The sequence below is a fragment of the Carettochelys insculpta genome, chromosome 3 (assembly GCF_033958435.1).
Source record: "Carettochelys insculpta isolate YL-2023 chromosome 3, ASM3395843v1, whole genome shotgun sequence".
In the NCBI taxonomy this organism is placed as follows: Eukaryota; Metazoa; Chordata; order Testudines; family Carettochelyidae; genus Carettochelys; species Carettochelys insculpta.
Window position 1 is genome coordinate 106,384,607 of NC_134139.1, and position 13,160 is coordinate 106,397,766.

At 39.7% G+C, this 13,160-nt stretch overlaps 1 protein-coding gene across 20 annotated transcripts in view; it reads right to left on the reverse strand.

Annotated features, from left to right (window-relative positions):
* Window positions 1-13,160, reverse strand: part of EYA4 (EYA transcriptional coactivator and phosphatase 4) — a 236,951-nt gene that overhangs the window by 34,797 nt on the left and 188,994 nt on the right. For 14 of the 20 annotated variants that reach the window (XM_074990527.1, XM_074990540.1, XM_074990528.1 and 11 more), the window contains 4 exons: window positions 10,635-10,777; window positions 10,357-10,500; window positions 8,674-8,753; window positions 8,240-8,423 (listed from right to left, as the gene is read on the reverse strand). In XM_074990527.1, coding sequence (XP_074846628.1) covers window positions 8,240-8,423; window positions 8,674-8,753; window positions 10,357-10,500; window positions 10,635-10,777 — 551 coding nt within the window. The remainder of the gene's footprint in view (window positions 1-8,239; window positions 8,424-8,673; window positions 8,754-10,356; window positions 10,501-10,634; window positions 10,778-13,160) is intronic. The other 6 variants (XM_074990539.1, XM_074990530.1, XM_074990538.1 and 3 more) reach the window with 2 other exon arrangements.

A 13,160-nucleotide genomic window follows, 5' to 3' on the forward strand; every position in this document is an offset into this window, starting at 1 on the left:
AGGTACTAGCTGAAGCAATTTCTGAACCATCGATGATTGTCTTTGAGAACTCACGGAAGACTGATGAGGGCACAAATATCTAGAAAAGGCATACATTGTTCCCATCTTTAAAGGGGAAGCAGACAGGACCCAGGGAATTACAGACATTTGGTTGAGTGCATTTACATATTTCTAGTAAAAATAATTATTTTTATTTGACATTAAGTAATTCATTTAGTTCATTATTCCTTTTTGTCAGCAAAGTAAATAAAACGGCACAATGAGAAGTGTCTTCAAAGTTTTTATTGTGCCCTGATTAGGGAAAAAAAGTACTGCTTGTCATATTAGGGAATTAAAAGAATTCTAAACCTTCGTAAAATCCATGAAACTACTTAAAGGCCACAAAAATTATTATGAGAAATTATGATCGGATACTGATCTTAAATTACACACAACTGAAGAGACGGAAATCTCTCTGTATAATGTGTGTCAGGAGATTGCTAATGAAGATAATTATGTATTTGTCTATTTTCCATTGATCTGTATAATCATTTAATGCAAAGAAGAACTATTCCAAAATCATGCACATTCACGTTTCTTTTGCCCCACAGGATATAAATATAATTACATCCAACTCTAGCTGTTTTGTTGTATTGCTGCCCCATCAAAATTGCCAAATAGATGAACTTAAATAGCAAGTGGTTTGTAAACATGGATTCTTACCAAAAACATCAAACAGAAATGAAAGTACAGTACTGATAAAACTTTTGAAAACCCTAGAAAATAAGTTTTATTCAAATATTTCTTTGCAATACCATCCAGTAATCCATACCTCTGTATTTAGTTTAATATTTTATTCTACATGTACACATACTATTAAAAAGCCTCCAGAAAACATTTCTATAGAGCTGTAACCATTAGAGTTCTACAGAAACTAAACAGGGCTATACAGCAATTACTCTAAATACCTAAAACATTACATAGAAAAAAATACTTTATAGATTTGGGGGATGGGGAAAACAGGGACAGAAAGACACAGGCAAGAAAACAAGGCCAAAATCTGATCTAGTATAAAGTTTCAGAAGTGCCTAAAGCAATTAGAAGTCTAATACCCATTTTCAAAAGTAACTTAAGCATTTAGGAATCTAAATCTAACTAATATACAATGAGATTTTGCTTCCAAATGCATAAATCACTTTTGATTCTCCTGAATTACTGATGGCCAGATTTTAAAGGTATTTAGGCACCTATCCACATCTCTATAAATACCAGCACCTAAACTAATACATTTAAATATATGTATCAGAGGGGTGGCCGTGTTAGTCTGTTTCTGCAAAAACAACAAGAAGTCCTGTGTCACTTTAGAGACTAACAGATTTATTGGAGCATAAGCTTTCGTGTGCAAAGACCCACTTTGTCAGATGCACGGAGTAGAAATTCCAGAGGCAGGTATAAATATACAGTCACATGAAAAGATGGCAGTATCAGTCAAAAGGAGGGCCCTAGTTAACGAAGTCAATTCAGTCAGGGAGGATGCGGCCCACTTCCAGCAGCTAATATGGTATGAACACCAAGAGTGGAAAAGCTGCTTTTGTAGTTGGGCAGCGATTCCCAGTCTTTGTTCACTCCTAAATTGATGGTGTGAAATTTGCAAATGCATTGCAGCTTTGCCGTTTCTCTTTGGTGTCAGTTTTCAAAGTATTGCAGGATGGCTACTTTTAAATCTGCGACTGGGTCTCCAGGGAGATTGAACTGTTCTCTTACAGGTTTTTGTATGTCACCGTTCCTGATATCTGATTTGCGGCCATTTATTCTTTTATATAGAGACTGTCCAGTTTGGCCAATGTGGCAGAGGAATACTGCTGGCACACAATGCAGATGTGCAGGTGAATAAGACTCTGATGGTGTGGCTGGGTCCTGCGATAGTGTTGCTGGTGTGGATACGTGGGCAGAGTAGGCACTGAGGTTTGTTGCAGGAATTGGTTCCTCAGTTAGAGTTACTGTGGTGTGGTGTACAGTTGCTGGTGAGAATTTGCTTTGTTGGTGGGCTGTCTGTAGGCAAGGACTGGACGGCCTCCCAAGGTCTGTGAGAGTGAAGGATCATTGTCCAGGATGGGCTATAGATCACTGATGATGCGATGGAGAGGTTTTTGCCAGGGACTGTAGGTGATGGCTAGTGGTGCTCTGTTATTTTCTTTGTTGAGCCTGTCTTGTAGCAGGTGGCTTCTTGGTACATGTCTGGCTTTGTCAATCTGTCTCCTCATTTCCTCAAGTGGGTGTTGTAGATTAAAGAAAGTGTGGTAAAGGATGTGTAGGTGTTTGTCTGCGTCTAAGGGATTGGAGCAAATGTGATTGTACCTAGCTTTTTTCTTTAAAAATATGGTTCCCAAGGAATTTTGAAAATTTTACACCAATCTAAACCTGTCAATTTGCTGAGGAACGAAAGGGAAATTAAACAGAAATAAATCACTTTTGCTTAAATCATGACTCGTCACTTTTCTCCCTTTGCTGTTGCACAATTAATTAGGAGGAGTAGTTCTGATGAATTACACAACTTTGTTCCCTGGGCAATGAACTGCTCCACAGTTCAAGTGGGTGGGGGTTGTCTGGGCTTTCCAAAGGAGGGTGGCTTTCCTATATGGCCAGGATAAGGGGAGATGAAGTCAGAGACTGCTGCAAAGAGGTGAAGTGCAGGCACATTTGTAGTGCGCGTTCATTCCCCAGGAATATTAGGTCTGAGAAGCTAAAGGTGCAAGCACCCGGGGGTGGGGGGGTTTCCCTTTGTCCCATGCAGCACAAAAAGCCAGTATTCATCTTACCTTCCCTACTGGAAGCAAACATCAGGTGGGTTAAACACCTGTTGTGGGCATTATGTTAGTCGCTCTTTTTCAAGGTGGGTTGGCTTCAGTGGAGTGAGAGGTTTTTTTTTTGTTTTTTTTTTTGGCCTTCTCCACAGTGGGTATCAGGGAAGAACTTTTGGGTTAAGAAGAAAAGCTGGCAGACCACATGCCACAATTTATTTTGTAAGTATGGGGTGGCTATTTAGTGCAGGTGCTCCATAGGGTCTCCAACAGAGGATAAAAGAACAGAACAGATTAAGGTTGGAGACTCCTATGACTGGCATGGCAGAGAACAACCTCCCCTCATGTCCAATTTTACAGCCAACCTTACCTCTTCTACGATGGAGGGTGGATGGTAAGGTCCAAGCCACAGGTTGGCTGAGGAACCTGGATGAAAATAAAGGGGGGTGGTGGAAGCCCCAGATAATGATTTGAAAAAAAAATATGAATTTGCCTGCACTGTACACTATCTGCTAGGCAGACTCAGACATCAATATAATAAAGTTGCAGCCTGATTAAACCCATATCAAGTGTCTCCTGTCCCTCCTTCAGGATACCCAGACAAGCTAATATTAGCAAAAGCACTAAAAGTAAGAGGGATATAAAGAAGACCAAGGAGTATTGGCTTATTCTACATAAGAGAGAAGAAAATTTATTTGGTTAACTGATGTGCAAAGAATCCAGTTTTGAGCTGTCATGTTGTACAACCAGAACTTCCATTGACTTCACTTGGCATTTTGAATATGTCTCTCATGGGAGGGGACCCTTATAAGCAAAGTGTTATTTCTCAGATCATCCAGAACTACATAAAAACCAGACAAAACGTTTAAAAAAAAGCCAACAGTGATTTCTGGCCCGAACCCTTTAACTATTTTCAACACATGAGAAAATTTAATATATGATAAAAATGTAATGTTTTATAAAATTAATATTCAATTACAACATAATATTAAAACATTTGTTCCCAATTATTCAATTTACTTACTTCTTCCAAAAAAATTAAATTTTTTTTCTAAATCTTCTATGCAAGTTCCTAATAGCTGAAGTAAACAACTGAGGGCTATTTGCAATTTCCATTTAACATTAATCATTACCAGTTGCCTCAGGCTTCTCCATGGACCAGCACTGTACATGATTGCATAATTATCCATTAATCAGTACTGTAACTAATCAGTGAACCTTGTAAGTTCCAGATATTTAGAACCAACTTTATTTCATTAAGCTAATCTCTAAAGCAGAATGACCAGCTGTCTCTTACTTGAATGCAAGGCATGCTTCTATTTTAGAACTGCAGAAGTCAGTAGCACATAGGTTTTTGAACAACTGTGGGCTTAATTGCTGGATTTGCTTTTTACAACAGGCTCATCCATATTAAAAGGGAAACTTATTTTCTTCTCCTTGAACGGCTTTAGAGAATTTTAAAAAACCCACCAAAATGTAGAGCTCTGGTGTAGTAACAATGTGTGTCAAATCTGCCAGACACTAACTGCAAACTGGTCATGGAGGGACAGACCCAAAACAGATGCACTTACACAGAGTTAGGGAAGTACTCGTGCAGTTCATTGAAGTTAAAAATATTAATTAAAATGGCTAAAATATTCATGTTTTTTAAATTCAATACATAGCTAAGTATCCTGTTTGAGAAATTCCATTCACAGGAGAGCATGAGTATGGATACAATAAAGTGACAGGACAGTGTTAAGCATGAACATGGGGTATGTTATTACAGACATAGGGATATTCAGGTATTAGTGCAGGACCAGTAAAAAGCCTTCCCAGCCACTGAACCAGCCATGATCAAACTGATCGAGAGGAGTAAGAGCACAGTGTTTTCAAAAGGGGTCCCTTGGGAGGATAAGGCTTAAACATACACACAGGCCTAGTAAAAATCCCCATGTGTACTGCTTCTGAACAGGCTAGCATGCAGAAGGAAAGACAACGCAGACCAATTTGTGCACGTTTGTTCCTTCCTGTGCATAGGCAGGCCCTCGCACCATTATCCCAGTAGACCAACATGACTCATTCAGCACTTCTCAGAAGTGGGAAGTGCATGGACAGATTTACAAATTCAGATGGATAAGCTATTTAAAAGGGAGACATGCTCTTGTGTTTAAAAATAAAAACCTTTCTTACTGTTCCACTGTACTTACATGCTCAGTATGATTTTCAATAACTTAGCTTGTATAAAGTTCCCTTGAATGAAGATTATAAAACACTATCGTAAGATTTTAAGAATGTAGTATGCTAACACATCACTCCTAAGAAACACATCTACGAGATGAGAAAGTGAAAACCTATTCGCTACAAAACATTGTTATGGAGAAAATGTGTGTCCTGAAGCATGAAGATTTCTTAAATCATAATTTTAAGAGTATTCATGACATTCTTTCAGCATATACCAGAATCTATCTAATTATACGTGGAGCAACATCTATAATGAATGTTCATCCCACAAGAGTTTTAATTTCAGTTGATCATAACAATCTTTTACTTTTTTGTCTTAAATTTGGCAGGTTCATTCTGAGTCGAGGAGTTAATATTTTTTTAAGCTTGTGTCAAAGTGGCTCAGCTACTTTCAAGAACCGAGGAAGTGAACAAAATATGCTTTCCCATTTTACATAAACACACACTTGCAGAAATATTCAGCCTGAGGCAGACACCTGGCATGGGAAATTTCAGCCCATACAATTAAAGTTTGGCTAAGTTATAAGTAATTGAAACAGCATTTTGTAATGGGAAGTGTCAGGCAATCTCAACTGTAGATAGTGCTGCCAGATCTGTGTATAATTTTTCACACCACTTCAACTCCTCCCTTCTGCTTATTTATTACTATTAATATGCATTTTTTTTTCTGACGGGCCCCCTTGTCATTCAGTTTACCCACTAGAAAGCAAATGGGATAGCTTTATGCAGTCAATTGGTCTGTGCACCCCTTCCAGATTTAGGGACTCCTCTAAAACTCATGAAGAGCAACAACAATAGGTTTTGGATCGGGTCCATGCAGCAGAAATTGTATGGTTAATGAAGAAAAATGTAGGTGTGGCGTTGGACAGAGACCTTGGATATCTAGAGTCTTTTATTCTCTCTCTCGCTCTGATTTTGTATGTGACCTTGAGCAAGACACTTAATTTCTCTGTACCACAGTCTCACATTTGTAAAATTAGGATAATACTTTTTGACTTTGAAGGAGCGTTAGCTTTTGAAAGATGTTCACTTACCACTGTAATGAGCCTCATAGAAAAAGCAAACAATGAAGGAAAAGCCATCCTTACATACAGCAGTGTTTGGATGGTGTGCAATGTATGACACAGACATGGGGCTATAGTGTGAATGATGGTAGTAAAGAGAAAAACTGGACAACTGCCTTAGTCACAGAGCAATGTCCACCTTAGGCACTGAATGAAATGGATCCCCTTAAAAAAAAAAGTTGAGTGTGATTGCACAATAAGATACTGTGTAATGGATATGGTCAATGATGCATAATTGGGCAAACAAACAAATTTGGCTTGCTTGCTTGGCTTCTGCTTGCTTTACTTTATAACCTTAACTATTTTCATATAATTTTTTAACAGATTGATGATAATATCTGATAGTTCTGAATTGCTGAATTTTATGAATTAGCAATATGGCATACACTTAAAGTTAACCACATTAGTAAGTGCTTCTCTAAATAAACACCCAACTGCAGTTAGGTGTTATTTATTGTACTACTTCACAATATACTGCATTAGAAAATAGCTGTAGTAAAACAGGCAGTGCGACCTAATGGATAGAACACTGAACTGGAACTCACAAGATGGTGGTTCTAATCCTGGGTGACCTTCGGCCAGTCACTTCACTTGTCTGTGCCTAAGGCCTGGTCTACACTACAGTGTTGAGTCAATATAAGCCGTCAGTGTACACACAACAGCACTGTTCCTGCTGATGTAAGTACTTTATTGCACCAACACAATAACTCCCCAAGATGCATAGAGCGTATGCTGGTATATTTAGGGTTATGCAGTGTCCCAGAAGACACTGTGTTACTTATATCTACTGGCTACCATTCTTGTCAATTTCACAGCTGCCCTGTACAAGAAAGCCAGGGCTGGCTCCCCAGCTGGGCTGCTGCCTGGCTTTCACTCCAAGCTGGGCTGTGACCTAGGTTCCTGGCTCAGGCTGCTGTCCAGGTCCCCAGTCCCTGTGGAGAACCCTGCTGCTCCCCCTGCACCCCCCTGAGGGTCCTGGCTTCCTGCTCCCAGCTTGTCTGCCACCTAGGCTCCTCAGCTCCCTTCTGGGAGTATGATAGCCAACTAGACTTTGGATGTGGCTCTCCACTCCGCACCAAACGTGGGGGAGCCCACTAGGCTTCTCAGCAAGTGACTAGACTCTGGGTGCAGATCTTTTCACTGGAGCCTGGATGCCCTAGGGTTCTTGGCTCCCCAATTTGAGCTCTGTGCCCAGAGTCTAATTACCTGCTGAATGCCTGGTGGTGGGGAGCAGGGCTTCCAGAGGGTGGATTGTGTGGTCTGCTGGTCAGCTACTCTGATCAAGTGGGGAGCCAAGAAGGGAGGGGAAGCCCAGTGGGAAGCCAGGCTACTGGCAAAGTGATATGAAGAGCTGACAGCCCTGGCTCTCAGCCTCCTGCACTGTTGATGGAAGCACCCCTTGACGGCATACACATCACCAACAGATGAAGGGCAGCATGGACATGAATCACCACAATAACTACTGCAGTCGATGTAAGTCAATCTAATCTAGGTTAACTTAAAATTTGGAGGCGTAAAGGGACTTTGGAGTACCCCGCACGCTTCGAAGTACCAACGTGTGAGCTGCAGCTAGACGTGAGCCAGTACTTCGAAGTTTAAAGCTTTGAAGTTGCTGCAGGGGTGGGGGAATTTGCTTAACGAAGTGCTGCATATGCAGTGCATCGCTTCATTAATAAACTCCCAACATCCTTCTTACCATCCTCCCTTCAAAGTAGGGAGGTAGTGTAGACATAGCCTTTGAGCTGTATGGCTGAAGGAGTAGGTACTATTAATATTGGGTGTCAGTAATACAAGATCTCAACCCCATATTGCTGTTAAATCTTTGCTGAGAGCTGAAGAGGGATTGCCTTGAATGTGAATTAGAGAGGACCTGATAACAACACGGTAGTTTTGGACAATCAGAAGATGTATAATTGATTCTTATGTTTTTCTTTTTAATTCCTACAATGATACAGATATCAGCTTACAAAGATTATTTGCTTGTGGTTTAAAGACTAACGTGAATACACATCTTCCCTTTTAAACAAATTTCCATTTGTTTTCCGAGATCTATTAAGATAAATATAAAAGCTGATTTTACCCCAATTTAGTCAAAAATTACCTATGTTGGCATTTAACAATTCTGCTTTCGCACATCTAGACTGATGGAATAAAATACACAAAGTTTTTCACCTGGATGAAGGTCTGTACCTGGTTGACTATTCAGGCCAGGGAGAGATTCCTGTAGCTGATATGTTGATGACGATGAAGAGGTTCCATCAGCTGTGTTGTTTGAAGTCATATATGCTCCATATGTTGATGCTGAATAGTACTGTGCATATTGATTTTGGCCAAAGGCTGTATAGGATGGATAATCCTGGAAAAAAAGTACAGACAATTTATTAAGTGAACTGATTTCTTTATCACATACTTTTAAAGCAAAGGGATAATCACATTTTCTCATGAAGATTTTTGTGTTCGGTTATATTTTAAAGTATACAGCTGCTCTATCAAGCCTTAAACCATAAAAGTTCAGTTTTAACTTAAATTGGTCAAATTATGCAATTGCCCATTCACTAAAAACGTTATATTTTTTGTTGCACATATAAAAGTGACGATATTCATACCTGCTGTGAACTACTGAAGTTTGTCGAACTGGAGACTGAATTGTTTGCATAAATAGTAGATGAGGGTGTAAAACTAGAACCTAAAATTAAAGGAAATAATTTGTTATAAGAACTTATTTGTGTATTGAGAAGAAAATCTTTCACATTACAACATTGACAAATCAGAAGTACAAGTAACAGATGCTGAATTTAAAATATAAAAAAAATTATAATGAATACTCAACAGAAATGGAAAAGTGCTTCCAGATTTATTTTTCTCTTTTTGCATTGTTCAAGGAAACTTGGACCAAATACGTGGGTCTCAACCACTCCTTTTTAAGTTTCTTTTCTTTTGTTCTTGCATACCTTCATTGCTTAGTTTACCTTCATTTGCAATCCTCTAGTCTTTGCATAAAACAGTTCCAATCCTCTCTCACTCCCCAGGTAAAAAGTGGGCTTGAAATAAGGACTTTTCACATCCCAGATCAATACCCCCTCCACTGGGTTAAGAACTGAAGTAGGTCTCCTTGCCTCACTGTTCTGCATAAGCTTGCCTATAGGCAGGCAAGCTAGTTAGGAGGAGGAACAGCTCCATTCCCTGGCTTCTGCATCACGCTGGGGCTTAGGTGGCTGCGTGTTTGGAATGAGACTGCAGTACATGCGCTAAAAGGCAGAAACCTAGATGCCAAAGGAAAATTTATTACAACAAAAAAATTAAGCCTCAAGTCAGGGTGGCAGCTGAGCAGGGATTTTATGAAAGCTATTAGCACTTGATTCCAGGTTTTAGGCACCTCAAGCAACAGTCAAGTGCCTAAGTCCTTATTATGAATCTAGCTCAGGTGCGGGCAATTAGTGACCAGCGGGCCAGATGTGATTCACCAGGGTTAGCACCTGACAGGCTGTCAGATGCTTTGTTTACCCACGCGTCTGCGCGTACATCCCCTTGCAGCTCCTTCTGGCCATTGTTCACTGTTCCTGTACAGTGGGAGCTATGGGAAGTGGTAGCTCGGCTTGTACCACTTCCCACCGCTCCCATTGGCTGGGATTGGTCAACTGTGGCCAACAGGAGCGGCAAGTGGCCGTACCTGACAACGCACCAGGAAATATAGCATCTGGTGGCCTGCAAGGAGCTAACCCTGGTGAACCACATGTGGCTCACTGGTCACTTATTGCCCACCCCGATCTACCCCTACTCCTGTTGATTTAGAAGGGAATTAGGTGACAAACCTGCTTAGGCTCATTTAAGAATCACTTCAGGTGCCTATTTGCGTGCTATCAGAGAGGTAGCTGTGTTAGTCTGTATCTTCGAGAACACGGAGAAGTCCTGTGGCACTTTATAGACTAACAGATATATTGCAGCATAAGCTTTCGTGGGCAAAGACCCACTTCATCAGATGCATGTGAAGTCCTTAAATGCTTTTGAAAATCTGGCCCTGGGCCTTCTCTTAACTGTTTCTTATAAAAATTGCACATCATTACCCTACATTAAAAGGAAATACCTTGCATAAAGTCAAATGATAACTGACCTGCACATACATTTCAATTCTTTTAATAAAAGATAGGGACCTAAATACCTTTGAACTTCTGAACTTAAGGGCCTACTATTCTTCAGATAGTCCTACACACACCACGTGACATCTCACTCATGACTAGCACCACTTCAATGAAAGGGAGATTGGGGGAATGACAACGGTGGTTACTTACCTGGCATTTGATAAGAATATGGCGTCTGGCCTGGTTGTGGTGTGGAAAACCCCGGACTATAACTGAGGCACCCACTCTGCAGTGGTGACTGCGTTTGCGAAAGCCCGCTTTCCGTCTTGATGCCTGGCAACATTACACCCAAATCTGTGTGAGAAATTAATTTTCAACCAATTCTTTAACATATTATCTTGCAGATGGGGGCAAAAAAAGTAAAGAATATTCATGCTGACAATCAATCTTACTTCCAGCTAAGAAGGAATAAACAGAGGTAAGAATACCGTAAGTAGGTAAGCTGTAAGGCTGTCCAGTCTGTGAGTAGGCTGTATAGACTGCTGGCTGTTGCATTCCTGAATACTGGGTCTGTCCGGAATAGGCAGACATTGTTTGAGCTGCTGGTGTAGAAAGAATGTGTGGATAGGGCCTAAATATTAGGAAAAATAGCATTATTGTGGCAACAAATACTTTGCACATTGATTCAAGCAATAAATAAAAAGGGTTAAAAAAGTCTCTAAGCACTTTTCTTTGTCAAAAATTACTCTTCTGGAAGCCACTTAAGCTTTACTTAAAAAGGAAATGAAGAGACTCTGAGTCACATTCTTTCGTTCAGTGTGGATGTTTTGTACTATATCACTAGTACGATATTACATTAAAACTGCTGTATCCAACTCAGGGAGGGATCATCCCACTGCCAACATAGCTTGTTAGTGTTTCCCTTTCTCTTCTCTCTTTTGGAGCAATGAGCATCTGGCGTAAGTCAATCAGAGATGCCCTGAGGCTGCTCTAATCCAGTGAAGGAAAACCAGCTTAGACACAGTGGCAGCTGGATCAAGGAAGTATAAACACAAGCAACAAGATACACAAACTTGTACTGTGATTTGGCCCTCTGATTTCAATGGGAGATGGACTGAGTGTCTATAGAGTGGCATTAAAATGCCTACAGTAACACTTTAACAACAAGGTGGGATTTCACCATTTGGGAAATTTGGGTTACTGAACAAAGAACAGAAATAAAAAAAATATATATATTTTTTTAAGAATAATGAAGTTTTAAAGAAAGAGTGAATAAAACCATGTTTAGAATTTTTTTCCCCTCCAGTGTTGAAAAAAAAATCTATTTTGAACTATTTGTCTCGGAACATTTAATAAGTTAAATACGATTTTATTGACAAAGAGTAATCAAACACACTCAGAAGAATTATCATAACTGAAACTTGGCCACTAAAAACCATGACTAAATACCAAATGCTAATTCTTTGCTTTTTCGTATAATTACTTCAGCACAGTTGGCAGCAGCTGCTATTAGAAAAAGATTATGCTTCAATTTAAATGCCAAAATATTATTAGAGTCAATCAAAAATTCAGTACGACCTTCTTAAATGTTTGGACAAGAATATATGATGCACTATTAGCCAAAACCCTTTATAAGTAAAATAAAAGCTTATACTTAAGGTTATTGTTGTTTGCAGGGATGTTGTACTTGTCTGAAAAGAGCTCTGTGTAAGCTTGAATGCTTGTCTCTTTCACCAATTGACATTTGTAAAATAAAAAATATTACCTCATTCTCATTGACTGGCTAATAGGCACAGTTGTATGCTGTGTTGATACAGCCCTGTTGGTCCCAGAATATTGAAATGTCTCTCTAATATGCATACTTTAGAGTTCAGAGTTTTACTTGTTATCTTATTATGTATGTTATATCATTATGTGAATACAAACTTACTATAACAAAGTAGCTTCAGAAAACATAACCTGCTGATGTTTCAGTATTTTCATCTTAGAAACAATGCCAAATTTTCAAACATAGCCTCTGGCCAGCTCTGTCAAGTATGCAGGAGCAAACAAACTTCCCACTGCCATCAGGAACATGTGAGCACAAAACTAATAGTGCCAAATGCAAATCAGCACTTCCATGCACTGAAAGATTGTCAGATTCAGCTTCCAGTCTCAAAATAGTTGCTGGTTTGTGAAAATCCAAACTCCCTGAAGTCATGTGACTACATGAAAAAAATCAATGTTAAGTGGGCGAAGGGAATTTAGCTCTTGCAGTTTCAGAGAAAAGCTTGAAAAACGGCCCCTATTAGCTTGAGAACCAGGAAGTAAATAAAAACATTTCAATAAACTTTTGCAGGGCCTGATTTGTGATTTTTTGAATGCATGGCACCACTGACTATGGAATATCTACATACAGAGTATTCTCCTTGCTTAAGCCACTGCATTCAAGTACAGTATGGCCTCAACATTTGCGACAGTTCTATGTTGAGAACCCTCGCGAATGCTGAATTTCACCAATATGGCAGCCCTTGGCTGCTTACATTCCCTGCCTGGGTCCCCAGGAGAAGCAGCGGCTGCCTGTGCTCCCTGCCCGGTGCCCCGGGGGAAGCGGAAGCTGCTGGTGCTCTGTGCCCTGGAGAAGCGGCCACTCATGAACAACTGAATTTGCAAACCTTAGGTTTGTGAATATTGAGACCCTACCATACTCAGTTTGTATCTGCAATTGAATTTTTCCCAGTCAAGTGCCTGTTCCCATGTTTGAGCATACTCTATCAGCACAGCTGAGGTGTTTATGTTTGAGAATTTGACAACTAGCATTAAATCTTGGCCATACATCTGTGTGGAAAATCAATTACATACGTTTGCAACAACATGTAACTGCACATAAGAGTCTGACCAAGGTCTTTACTAACATGAGAGAGAAAAATACAGACTAATGATGCTAATGAGGATTATCATCGTCATATTTTTAACTAGGTAGACATTTGTTACTATTTTTATTTGTACATTTATTGTGCATTAACTCAATAAAT